At 39.0% G+C, this 14,034-nt stretch overlaps 1 protein-coding gene across 4 annotated transcripts in view; it reads left to right on the forward strand.

Annotated features, from left to right (window-relative positions):
• LOC113453624 (cytochrome P450 2K1-like) overlaps positions 1 to 3,978 on the forward strand; it is a 37,989-nt gene extending 34,011 nt beyond the window's left edge. For all 4 annotated transcript variants that reach the window (XM_087919362.1, XM_087919364.1, XM_087919363.1 and 1 more), the window contains one exon: positions 724 to 3,978. In XM_087919362.1, coding sequence (XP_087775488.1) covers positions 724 to 908 — 185 coding nt within the window. In that variant the 3' untranslated portion in view covers positions 909 to 3,978. The remainder of the gene's footprint in view (positions 1 to 723) is intronic.
• Positions 3,979 to 14,034: the final 10,056 nt, after the last annotated feature.

Here is a 14,034-nt window from a genome sequence, read left to right on the forward strand (position 1 = left end):
GCTTGTCAGAAGGCCACAAAAAGTGATCACATTAAACTATCATTAATATGAATCAGTTCAGTGGTGGGATTCAAAAATTTTTACTACCAGTTCTGTGGGCATGGCTTGTTGGGCATGGCTTGGTGGGCGTGGCAGGGAAAGGATACTATAAAATCTCCATTCCCACCCCACTCCTGCAGGAGGGCTACTGCAAAATCCCAATTGCCTCCCCAACCCACTAAGCTGCTTTCCAGCTCCATTCTCCTGTGCAGGGCAACAAAAGAAGACCCAACCGATCAGCTGGGGCTCCGGAGGCAGAGAATAGATGGAGCAGGGCCAGTCAGAGGTGGTATTCGGAACTACTCAAAATTTCCGCTACTGGTTCTTCGAACTGCTCAAAATTCCCACTACCAGTTCTCCAGAACTGGTCAGAATCTGCTGAATACCACCTCTGAATCAGTTGCCAAGCATCTGAATTTTGATCTCATAATCATGAGGATGGTCATAAGCCACTTTTTTTCAGTGCTGTAACTTTGAATGGTTATTGAGCAAACCATTGTAAGTCAAAGACTGTCTCCATTTCTTTAATACATTTTTACTTCTATCAATATCTTTGATCTGCCATTATTTACCTGTGTGCTGATCTCTCCATGGCCACATTGAGAAAACCTGTGAAATAGGTTTTTTTTTACAAAAAAATAAAAATAAACCCTCATTGTTTTTGCCATCTATGCTTTCTTCCAGGTCGAAGAATATGTGCAGGTGAGACCCTTGCCAAAATGGAGCTCTTCCTCTTCTTTACCAGCCTCCTGCAGAAATTTACCTTCCATCCACCCCCAGGAATATCCAAAGATGACCTGGACCTCACCCCTAGTGTTGGACTTAGCACCCCTCCCATGCCTTACAAGACCTGTGCTGTGTTACGCTGATCCAACAATATATACCAAGGGTATCAGAAACAATTTCATTGTGGGCTGCCTCAGAGTTTTGTTTGACCTCGGGGGCTAAGGTGGGCATGGTCAGGGTGGGTATGGCCATCTTTTTTTTTTTTTGAAAATTTTATTGATTTTTAAAAACAAACATAAACAAACAAAACATAAAACATAGAAACATAAAACATCTTTTTTGAAAGCAGCCTGATCCCGGGTTACATCTCTTCGTACAGACACAAATTCAAGTTCATGCTCATTTTTATATTCCATTCCATATTTTATTACCGTCCTGTGTTTTCTATATAACTTTACCCCTCTTTCAATTTTCTTGATTTTATTTATTTCATCTCAATTTGAATCATGATACTTATATTCTTTGTCTGTCCTGTTTCAGCTGTCTATTATCTTTTCTCATTAAGCAAAATTTCTCCTGTGATCGCTGATTGGAGTATGACGCCTTTATATCTTTCCCCTAAAATTATAACACTTAATATAATAAACAATTTCCGTTCGGATTCTGCTTGGTACATTCTAAAACTACAAAATGTATTTTAAAAAAAGAAAAAAATTATAAATATATAACATAATTAAAACAACAATCCATACCAATTCAAATCTATCATTAATATCAATATTCATTGAAATCTTAAACATTTTACACATTACTTTTCAAATAAGTATCATACTTCTATGGGAGCACTTATAAACTTTCCATAATTACTTCCCCCCCACTTCACTTATATTTTATAAAACCTTGAGTAGTTAAAATGTTCCCATTCCTTCCTAGTTCAATTCTCTCATTTATTTCATTTCATTTATTTTGTTCAAAAAAGTTTCACTAAATTACACTGACTATATTATTCCACTTTTCAATCATATGTTGTTCCCAATTTTGTAACATTATTTCTATTACAAATATAACAATACAATCTTATATACCTTTACAGAATCCCTTTTTCAGTTAAATTTTCACGCATTATCTCTAAATAAGTCCTGTTTCTTTACATCTTGCTCCAGACCTTTGCAACTTCTCTTCCCTTCCTTCTTCTTCTCTCTCCCCTTTTTACCCCCCTGTCTCTCCACCTCCATTTCCCTCTTATATATTCCCCTTTTCTGTTGCTTTCGAACATTATATCCACTTTTCACATTATTTTTCCCTTTTTCAGCTGTTTTTTTTAAATCTTAAATTCTCCATTCTCTTTCCCCACTTTCCTTACCCAGATAGAGTTACTTGTTCATTAAAAATGGCTTCTTCTTTGTCCCAATCTTCTTGTTGCGCAGTCTTTTCTTGTTGTTTCTTGTAAACACCAATTGCCATTTCTAAGAATTGAAAAATGGAGCCAAAGGAACCCTTCCCTTCTTGTTCCTCTTCTTTATATTTTTTAAATTCGATTTTCAGTTGATCCAGAAGTGATGCCATTGTAAAGTGTTTTTTATAAACAACCACCCAATTGTTTTTAGTCATTCAAATATAATTTCCAAAAATCCCCAAGTCACCAAACAATCCAAATACACACAAGCTGTTTCTTTTAACACTTTCTTCTTTTTTCACTTTCTCTTCTTGGGGTTACTATTTAGTGGCAAAGTTCCAGTTAAAATGTATCTTTCAGAAGTCTTGTTAAGATTTAACCTTAAATTCTTTTAAATTCCAAGCAGTCTCCTCCTTCCAAGTCCTGCTCTTATTCTTTTCCTCTCCCTTCCCACTTATAGCAAAAAAAGGATTTTTTAATATTCAGAAATCTTTATTGTCCCTTTGGCATTTAATTATATTTCCAGTTTAATTACCTCTTGGTGCCAAAGCGGATTTTTCTTCTTTATTCAGCTCTTCTCATTGTCAACGTGGGGAAGGAGAGTGAAGAAAAAAAACTTTCCCTTTTCACTTTTGTTCGCTGCTTCTGACTCTTCTTTGGGAGCGGTGTTATCTTTTGTAAAATTTAAATTCCAGGATACCTTAGTTGTTGCTTTTTGTCATGGTCAGCCAAAAACTTTCACTTCTTAACTTCCTCCTGCACTTTCTTTTCCGGTTGAGTGCTTCTTTGAGGTGGCCATTTCTGACCGCCGCTCTTACCGCCTTCAGGAAAGGGAGTTTAGCCAGCTGAGGAGGAGGGATGCAGCTCCCCTCGACCCTGCTGGGTCTCCCCGTCTTCACCACCTCTACGGGGTGGCTTAGCCCTGAAGCCAGCTGGCTCGGGGCGCTCCAGCAGCGAGCCCAGGCAGAAACTGTGCATGATCGTGGATTCCTACCTGCTGCCGAAGAGGGTGGGTATGGCCATCTTGACATCACTTGTGTTGGGGGCTCTTGTGGTGGCCCAAGCACCCTGCCAACAAAAATGGAGTCCGAGTAAGCCACGCATGTCTCCCAGGGCCCATTTTTGGCCATGACAGCCTCCTGCAGGCCTCTGTCACAGAGGGCTGATCTGGCAGAGGACTGCAGGAGGCAGTTGCAGTCAAAAATGGGACCTGAGAGTGCACAGCCCTCCCGAGTCCATTTTTGCTGGCAGGGGCACTGCAGGCCGATCCTCTGCTGTTTCCAGATGGCCCCACAGGCCAGTCCTAAGCACCCTGTGGGCCAGATCTGGCCCCCAGGCCTTGAGTTTGACACCCTTGATATATACATTACTTATACTTGATATATACATACATTATATTACAATATATGGATTAGTAATCAATATATCTATATCTAGGCAAAATTTAACAACAGAATTCAATATTGTCTATATTTCATGTACTGTTTAGAGGATAAATGGAAATGGAAATAATCTATAATTTCATGAAATGTAGATTCTGATAAGGGAAGAATAGTAGGGAAATCATGAAAAGCAAAGTGTTTTTCCAGTGGTCATTTATTTCCTTTCCTTTTTACTATTTTACTATTTTTGTCTTTAATTTTTGTCTCTTGGTTTCATTAAGAAATGTAATTTTAATTACATTTTAAAAAACAGTATTATTTTTCTGTAATTGTCCTTATTGCAATTTATGTATTTGCTTGTACATCACCCAGAGTCCCTCTAAAATGGTCATGGAAAGCTTTAAAAATTTAGTCAATAAATAATATTCAACTGAATATTTATATTAAATTATATTCTTTTTTTACAAAATATAAGAATTTAGTTATGATAGAAGTAGTAATGATAATTATGATTAAAACGTTTGCTTTAAACCTGTTAGCATAATCAGGAAATTCTGACCAAAATATTAATTTGGATAACATATGAGCAACTTTCAAGAAGTAGAACTGAGTGCTAATGACCAGATGACTTCAAGCAATACAAATTCTTTCATCCTCCATCATTCAATCAGAATTGAAGAAACTTCTTGGACAAGAAGCAAAACACCTTCAAGGAAATATAAAGTCCAATTGCCTTTTGAAAAAGTACCTTTGGGACAACCATGACCTAGATGTCTTAGAATCTCCATGGACAAATGAGATTCAGCAACATTCAAGAATTTCCTTTTTCTTAGAAATAAGCTTTACTTTCTTTGCTATTTAATAGGAGGAATTGCCCAACTTGTCAAAAAACCATATTAGCCCATCTCATTATATAATGTAGATAGTAAAGTTACTTCCATGGCCCCAGGTTTCTTGCTGATTCCAAATCAGCCAGTTTGGTGTGTAGTATGGATGATCTGGCATACATTATTGGGAATTGACTGGGGGTCTATGTTGTGGGAGGAGAGGAAGTCATAGTAAAGTGTCCACCTGGGTTGATATTCCAGTGCAAGGTATGTGTGTAACTGTTGCTATGCTACAGATGGCTCAAGATTTCATGGCCACTGTGGCAACCTTGGACCTTTGATTGTTTCATGTACAATGATAAGATGAGAACAGATGAGATAAGATTATTGTCATTTTTTTACTGTGAGCACACCAGCCCACATTAAGAATGAAATTCTGTTGCTTGCTCTCAAGAAATTCTGTTGCCAGCTCTCGATACACTCGAGAGAGAGTGTATATCTACCCAAACACACACATAACACAAATATACACCAAAAATACACATATAGACTGGGTGAAACCAGGCTCAATAGCAATAACTGTAAGAGGGATCTTGGAGTCCTAGAGAACAACCAGCTAAATATGAGTCGGCATTGTGTAGCAGCAGCCAAAAAAGCTAATGCAATCCTAAATTGTATTAACAGAGGGATACAGTCAAGATCAAGGGAAGTACTAATATCACTCTATCGAGCCTTGGTAAGACCTACCCCTAGATTACTGCATCCAGTTTTGGTCACCACATTATAAAAAGGATGTTGAAACTGTAGAAAAAGTACAGAGAAGAGCAACCAGGATGATTAGGGGACTGGAGGCTAAAGCATACAACGAACGTTTGCAGTAACTGGGCTTGGCTCATCTAGTGAAGAGAAGGACCAGGGGAGACATGATAGCAGTCTTCCAATATTTGAGGGGCTGCCACAGGGAGGAAGGGGTCAAGCGATTTTCTAAAGCACCCAAAGGCCAGACAAGGAATAATGGATGGAAACTGAACAAGGAGAGATTTAACCTGGAAACAAGGAGAAACTTTCTGACAGTGAGGACAATCAACCAATGGAACAGTTGTGGGAGCACCATCAGTTGAGACTTTCAAGAAGAGATTGGACTGCCATTTGTCAGAAATGGTGTAGGGTCTCCCGCTTGGGTGGGGGTTGGACTAGATGACCTACAAGGTCCCTTCCAACTCTGATTATCTGTTATCTGTTATCTGCCTGTGTCTTCTGATCTCTGCTCTTCACCCCAGCGAGAGCTGTTTCTGATCTTTTTCTTTTGGGGGGGGGGCAGCAGAGACATCATGGCTTCTCTCCCCCCTCAGCAAGCCAGGCCTGGACGAATGTGAAAAATTGTGGGCGAGCGCCGGAGAAAAGTGTGTTGGAAATGCCAACACACATTTCCAGCATGCTCTCCTCTGTCCCAAAGTAGGACTGAGTGGTGGGAAGGGAGCAGGAAGAAGGGTAGGAGGGAAGGAGAAGCCCAGCTGGCTTTCTTTTGGCATGGGGAGCGTGGAGACCAAATGCACAGACCAAAAGAGTGCTGAGGAAGATGGCTCCTAATAACCAGCCTGTTTCTGCAGGTGAGAGCTCCAGCTTTTCTGGGCTCAACACCCCCCCTCCTTCAGCCTCCACACAAGGAGGGATCCTTCTCTGTTTGGAACCAGCAGGAGAAACCTGGAGCTTAGCCTTGGAGAGTCCTCTTCTTATGTGGAGGCTGAAGGAGGGGTGTTGCCTGGGAGCCCGTCTTCGTTGGCACTTCTAGACCAGCCCTCCTTCCCTCCCCCAACTCCAGGAAGCCACACCTGGCAAAGGAGGGAGAGGTTTCATCTGACTTGGGGGAGATATGAGATGACTCTGCTTTTCTTCCATTTGAGGGGGAGCCGGTTCCTCCCCTTTCAGATCTTCCCAGCCTCTAGGCACCATGTGGCTTCTTAAATCCTCCCTCTTTCCTCCCACCAAAGGATAAGAGAGGCCCCTTCTTTCTCTTCACTCTGCCCCACAGTTATGATTAAGCATTTATGATTTGGTTTTAATTAAATAAATAGATAGATAGATAGATAGATAGATAGATAGATAGATAGATAGATAGATAGATAGATAAACAGACAGACAGAGAGAGATAGAGATTGAGATTGAGATATGCAACGTTCCGGGCTTTGGTTTGGCTCCGAGTTTGAGGTCTGGCTATGAGTTATCAACAAACGAATTCCAGCCACAAAAACCAATACCAGACCCAAAACAACACACGACACCACCACTAATCTTCTTCACCAGATTCAAACCCAAATCCATCCTACAGGCAAAAGGCAACCATCTTCCAGAAACCAGACCACGGCTGCATCACCAGCTGCCACACACCCCAACCCCCAAACCAAGCAAACTGACACACACCATGAACAGATAGCCAGACCTCAAACTCAGAGCAAAACCCAGAACATTGCATCACAGTCACCCGCTCAGGATATCACATCACAGAACTCAGGAGGTTACACCATAAAACCTCAGGATGTTACAACACAGCCAACGACCTAGTAGATTACAGCACAAGACCCAGGATGTTACAACAATAGAACTCAGAAGGTCATCAGACAGCCCATTACCCAGGTCGTTACAACACAGGAGGCTGATAGACACACAGCCAATACCTCAGCCACACATGTTCTTACCAAAAAGCCAACAAATCTGCAAACATCAACTCCATCAACCAATCAAGAAATAACAACACAGACAACCAGCCCACTTACAACAGAGCCAGCACACCACACCTCCCCACCAGTATTTACAGAGAGATGGCAGCTCCGATCACCCTTTGCTCGCACAAGCATAAAGCCAAAAGCACCAGCCTGAAGATGGTGAGTGGGACCTCATAGAAACATCACCAAGATACTCTCAATCTTACATGGGAAAAGACCCGAACATGCCAAGACCTGCATACCTGTACCCATGAAAATCTACAAAAACAAATATTGTACCACTATGGGGAGGAAACCTTCCGACTGACCAGGACCTATGAGAAACTTGAAGTCCAAAGAGCCACCATCTTACGTGACCTCACATTCATACGCAATTGCCGCGACAAAAAAGTGATCCCCACATGCTTCCAATTCAAATTCCATTCCAAAACCTCAGCCACTGAAAGGATCCTGAAAAGAACGGAATTAGAATTAGAACGGAATCAGAAACAAACTCCACAGGAAAAGATTCCTACTAGACCAAACCAACAGGGACCTACTCACTCTCCATCTCAAACTCAGTAACAAAATCCACCTAGCACTCTGGGACAAATCCAAACAATTAGCCCTCTGGAGAGCTGAAACAGAAACCTCCCACAAGACAGACACACACACCAGCAAACTCCACAGACTAGAGAAATACCCAATCCCCTCACAACAACACATGAAACAAACAGTACACAACATATCAGACACAACCCTCACCATAGCAAAAACCAATGTCCTTTCCAAGGGATTCAACTTTGCAGTCGCCCCCAAACGCATCCCCACCGAAAACATTATATGTGGAATTGAAGCTAGTCAAATCAAAATTCACCCAGATGTAGCCGATAAAATCAGACTTGAAGTCATCAATGTCCTCTGATCCAGCAGTCCACCCAGAAGCAACTTACACAGAGAAGAACAAAAAGCACTCACCAACTTGAGGAAAGACAACAACATAATCATTCTCCCAGCAGACAAAGGCAACGCCACGGTCATGCTGAAAACATCGGACTACCAATCCAAACTATCCAACCTACTCCAAGACCCCACTTACAAACCTATAAATACAAACCCTACCACCTACTTGGAAAAAAACCACCAAATCCAAAATAAAAGCCTCTCCCATCAGTGAAGAGATCCAGCAAGGAATCATCCCCAGAGAAAAATCATCCAGATGTCCTAAGCTCTGTGGCCTCCCCAAGATACACAAAGAAGGAACACCACTAAGACTCATAGTCAGCTCCATAGGCTCACCTCTACAAAATCTTGCCAAATTTCTTGCCAAACAATGCCAGCCCTACACAGAATCCATCACCTCACCCTTTCCACTTCATAGAAACAATAAAGAAACAAAACCTACAACCCAGTGTCCTACTTGTGAGCTTCAATGTAATATCCCTCTTCACCCATGTACCTATTAAAGAATCCTTGACAGCCATCCAAAACAAATACAACCCCCCTAAGCACATCCTAGATCTGACCAACCACTGCCTAACCAACACATACTTCATCCACAATGGACAAAGATACAAACAGATAGAAGGAGGACCTATGGGATCAACCCTCTCACCCGTCATCGCTAACCATTCCATCACTAACCATTTGGAATGGAACACTTTGAAACCAACGCTCTAGACAAATCTGAACACAAACCCAAACTCTGGCTTAGATATGTAGATGACCCTTTCATAATTTGGCCACATGCGAAAGAAAAACTGGACAACTTCCTCACACACCTCAACAGCCTACACCCCAAAATACCATTCACCATTGAAACCGAAGCCAATAACCAACTTCCCTTCATGGACGTCCTAATTTACAAAAAACTCAATGGCTCCCCAGGACACACCATCCACTGGAAGAAAACACACACCAACCACTACTTAAAGGCACAATCCCATCACCACCCTGCACAAATCAACTCCATAGCCAAGACCCTCATCTCCAGAACCAAATGCCTAGCTGACAAAGATCACCTGAGAACAGAATTACACACCCTCACTAACATATTAATTTCCAACGGATTCCAAAGAAACACAATTACCAACCTAATCCTAAGGGAGACACACCCCAAAAAACGAGACACAGAACAAGACATGGTATCACCCTCCTCCCCTACATCAAAGGCACCACAGATAAAATCAGCAAAATTCTCCACAAACACAATATCAGGACAGTCTTTGGCACTGACCAAAAAACAGCCAATAATAAATTTTTATATTAAATATATTCTTTTTTAAAAAAAAATCATATTATGGTCCTCGGGATTTAAAAGTATGAGTTTGGTGGTCTCTGAGAATGAAAAGGTTGGCAACCCCTGATCTAATACATATCAATTTTACAGAAGATAATGTTGAAAAAGTACTTTGCAATCTAAAACCATCTATATCTATTTGACCGGACAGAATATGTGCCTACTTCTTAAAAAAGCTATCCATTGCGATAGCAGAACCTTTAAGTAAAATCTTTGAAAAATCTTTCAGGACCAGCTCCTTGCCAAACCTATGGTCACTAGCCACCGTCATCCCCATCTTCAAAAAGGGAGACCCCAGCCTAGTTGAAAATTACAGACCAATATTTTTTTGTTGTGTCACCTGTAAAGTCATGGAATAAATTATTAACTAATCCATTATCCTCTGCTTACAGACAAACAACCTACTCTCTAACAAACAATTTGGTTTCAGAAAAAACTATCCTGTAATCTGCAACTCTTACACTGCAAAAACGTATTGACTACACAACTTGATCAGGGCAAAGCAATTGACGCTATTTACTTAGACTTCTGTAAAGCCTTTGATTCAGTGATACATGACAAACTACTCCTAAAACTAAAATCTTATGGCATCTCCAGACACCTGCATAACTGGATAGATGCATTCCTATCAAATAGGCAACAAATGGTCAAAATAAGGAACATCCTATCAAATCCTGTACCTGTCAACAGTAGTGTCTCCCAAGGCAGTGTTCTAGGACCAACTCTCTTTGTACTTTACATAAATGACCTCTTTTAACTGATAATATAAAGCTATTCAACACTACCGACAATACTGTTACCCTTCAAAATGACCTCAACTATGTGTCAGAATGGTCAAACAAATGGCAACTTCAAATCTCAACAAACAAATGCTCTGTCTTACATATCAGCAAAAAAATATCAGAAAATGAAATACAAGCTGAATAATCAAGACCTTGTTGATGACCCCAACTATGTCAAGGACCTTGGAGTACTCATCTCTAATGATCAAAGTGCTAGAGCCCTCTGTAACTTAATGGCATTAAGGTTTTTTAACCTTAATCTTACGTAGCTTTTTCTCCAGTAATATCACACTACTAACTAGAGCATACAAAACATTTGCTGGACCAATACTTGAATACAGCTCATCAGTCTGGAATCTGCATTACATAACGGATATTAATACAGTTGAGAAAGTCCAGAAATATTTCATGAGACGAGTTCTCCACTCCTCTACTCATAGCAGAATATCTTATGCCACCAGACTTGAAATTTTAGACCTCGACAACCTTGAACTATGCCTCTCTTCAGTCCGACCTAAGTATAGTACATAAAATTATCTACTGCAATGTTCTACCTGTCAATGAATACTTCAGCTTCAACCACAACAATACAAGAGCACACAATAGATACAAACTCAAGGTAAATCGCACCAAACTTGATTGCAGGAAAACAACTTTAGCAACAGAGTGGTCAATGTCTGGAATACTCTACCTGACTGTGGTTTCTTCCCCAAACCCCAAAAACTTTAACTTTAAACTGTCTACTGTTGACCTCACCCCTTTCCTAAGAGGTCTGTTGGGGGCGTGCATAAGCGCACCAATCATGCCTACCATCCCTGTCCTATTGTTTTTTTAATTTTTCTTATAAGTATTTATCTCATGTATTCAGAACTATATTTATTCTTATAACTGTATCTTGTAAGCGATTGACAAATCAAATAAATACTAAATAAATACTAAAAGCCCATGAGCAGATACACCTTTAAAATCTGTAATCCACCTTTTAGAGCTGTTGAGCAACTCCAAAATCTGTTTTACCATACAAAAGAATTACCCCCTTGGCTTTAAAAGTCTTTGAAAGATTATATTCAACACATCATGCTTTACTACTCACAAATCTCTAAAAAATCTGAGCTGGGAGAAAATGGAAGTAAAGATTAATTCTAATTGTCTATGGAGATTCTCAGTCATCCAGATCATTGTTGTCCCAAAGGTGCTTTTTCAGGAGGCAATTGGACTTTCGTTATTTTTTCTGTTGAACTTTTGCTTCTCATCTAAAAACGCTTCTTCAGCTCTGATTGGATGGTGGCGAATGTAAGAATTTATATTCCTTGCCGGCAGCTTGTCATTTGCATGTGCCTACCATCCCTGCCCTATTGTTTCTTTTTCATTCGTATCCATTTCATGTATTCATAACCATGCTTATACTCATACCTATTATCTGATACTTGCTTGACAAATAAGATAAATAAATAAAATGAAATATAAGAATAGTTTTGGACATTTTAGAATATTATGAAGCACACCCTCAGAAACAGGTAGCACTAATCTTTCTGGATGCACAGAAGACATTTGATAATCTTAATTGGCAGTTCTTGATCCAACAAATTAAAACATGAGATTTGGAACTAAATTTGAAACTATGATTAGGACAATATATGCCAGGCAAAAAGCTATAGTGATGGAAAACGGAGATTGTACTGAAACATTTGAAATCCAAAAAGGAGTACAACAAGGATGTCCTATGTCGCCTCTATTTTTTAGATTAACAATAGAAGTGCTTCTAACCAAAATATAGACAAAATGAGGAAATAACAGGATTAAATATTAAAAATAAAGAATACAAAACCCAAGCATTCATGGACGATTTAGTGTTTTTTATTGAAGAACCGATGGAAACAGGGACAAATTTGTTAAGGAAAATTGAACAATATGGATTAGTGGCACGACTAAAAATTAATAAAGAAAAAACAAAAATGTTAGTTAAGAATTCAACAGAAAAACAAAAGGGGGGATTAGACAGAGAATTGGGACTACAAGTGGAGAAAAATATTACATATTTAGGGATATGGCTTACAGGTCGATGTTTGACTATAAAGGAAGATACCAGAAATTGATGTCACAATGCAAGAAAGATTTAGAGAGCTGGAAAAAGTTGTAAATATCATTGATGGGCAGAATTGCCACAATAAAAATGAACATATTACCAAAATTCTTATACTTTTTTCAAAACATTCCCATAAAACTGGACTGAAAATTCTTTGAAAACTTGAATAGAATGGTGCTTAAATTTACTTGGTTAGCAAAGGAAGCATGTATTAATATAAAGATGCTACAAGACAATAGAAGTAGAAGTGGCCTAGGACTCTCAAAATGGGAACTATACCATCAGGTGGTGGCACTGCTCTAGATTAAAGATTGCATAAATAAGGACATTACTATTAGAGGAGCATGATCTCCATAGATTTTTGTGGAACAAACGGGAAAGGACCCATTCGTATTTTTATCATCATCAAATTAGAGATTCATTAATAACAACATGGGAAAAATTAAGTAAGAAGCATTATATTACATTACCGGATTGGGTGTCACCAATGGAAGCAGTAATTTACCCCAATACAACAGAGAACAAAAAGATTAGATGTGAGGAATTATTGGATAATCAGGGGAATTTAAAAACAACAGAAAAATTAAAGGAACAAGATATAATCGTAGATGGGTGGCTATATATGCAGATAAAAACTAGACATAAAAAAGATATGGATGATTTTGGAATAGCATGGGGACCCCCAAAATTAGACCAAATTTTAATTGGTAAAGAAGAAAAATTTATCACTAGAACTTATCATTATTTACTCCAAGTAGAAATGGAGGAAGAAGTAGTTAAGGGCCCAATGATTACCTGGGCACTAAATGTAGGTCATAGCATACAGCTAGAAGATTGGGAGAGAATTTGGACCAAGAACTGCAAATTAACGTTATCAACAGTATATAAAGAATATTTAATCAAGATGTTTTATAGATGGCATTTGACATTGGCGAGATTGGTCAAAATATATCCAAATATGAAACTGCAATGCTGGAAATGTAAGCTCACAGATGGAATATATTATCACATGTGATGGCAATACCCAAGTTAAAAAATACTAGGAAAAATTGAAAAACTGGATAAGAGAAATTACACTGTGCGATATTGAATTTAAGCCAGAAGATTTTTTGCTGGGAATGATTAAAACCAAAAGAAACATATCCAATTCTGGATAAGAATTGCTTATGCCCAAAGCTGGAAAATAGATGATGTACCTTCAGAAAATATGATAATAAATAAAATATTTGATTGTGCCGAGATGGAGAGAATGATGAAAAAACTAAAAGGTAAAGAGGAGTCTGAGTTCTGTGAGGTTTGGGAAATGTTATATATATTTGGTTAGATAAAAGAAATAAGATTTGATATGGAAAAGAATTGTAAATATATATTGTATTTCAGTATATAAGTAATTCTTGACACAGAATTGTTAAAATGTAAATTTTGTATGTATTTTGAAAATAAAATAAAAAATTAGAGCTATTTTGGATCATGAATGTCTGGGATATCGAGAAAAAGGGCAGATGGAAAGACAGTTAGCAAAGAGTTGGCATGCACCTATAAGTGGGTGTTGATTGACAATCAGTATGTGGAGACAAGGAGATACATCCAGTAAGATTACATACTACTGGATGGGCTTCAGAAAAGGGGTATAAAAGAAGGGGGTAAATCACAAATCAGGGCCACCAATGGTAGCTGTTCCTCGCTGGACTTAGCTATTATCCCTGGACTTCATTGCAATGGGTTGTTGTTAGTAAGTACTATCTTACGGAAATGTTGTTATATTATGATGGCTTTTCATGTTCCAAATTGCTCA

The sequence above is a fragment of the Pseudonaja textilis genome, chromosome 1 (genome assembly GCF_049901715.1).
Source record: "Pseudonaja textilis isolate UNSWEBS1 chromosome 1, rPseTex1.2, whole genome shotgun sequence".
Lineage (NCBI taxonomy): Eukaryota > Metazoa > Chordata > Lepidosauria > Squamata > Elapidae > Pseudonaja > Pseudonaja textilis.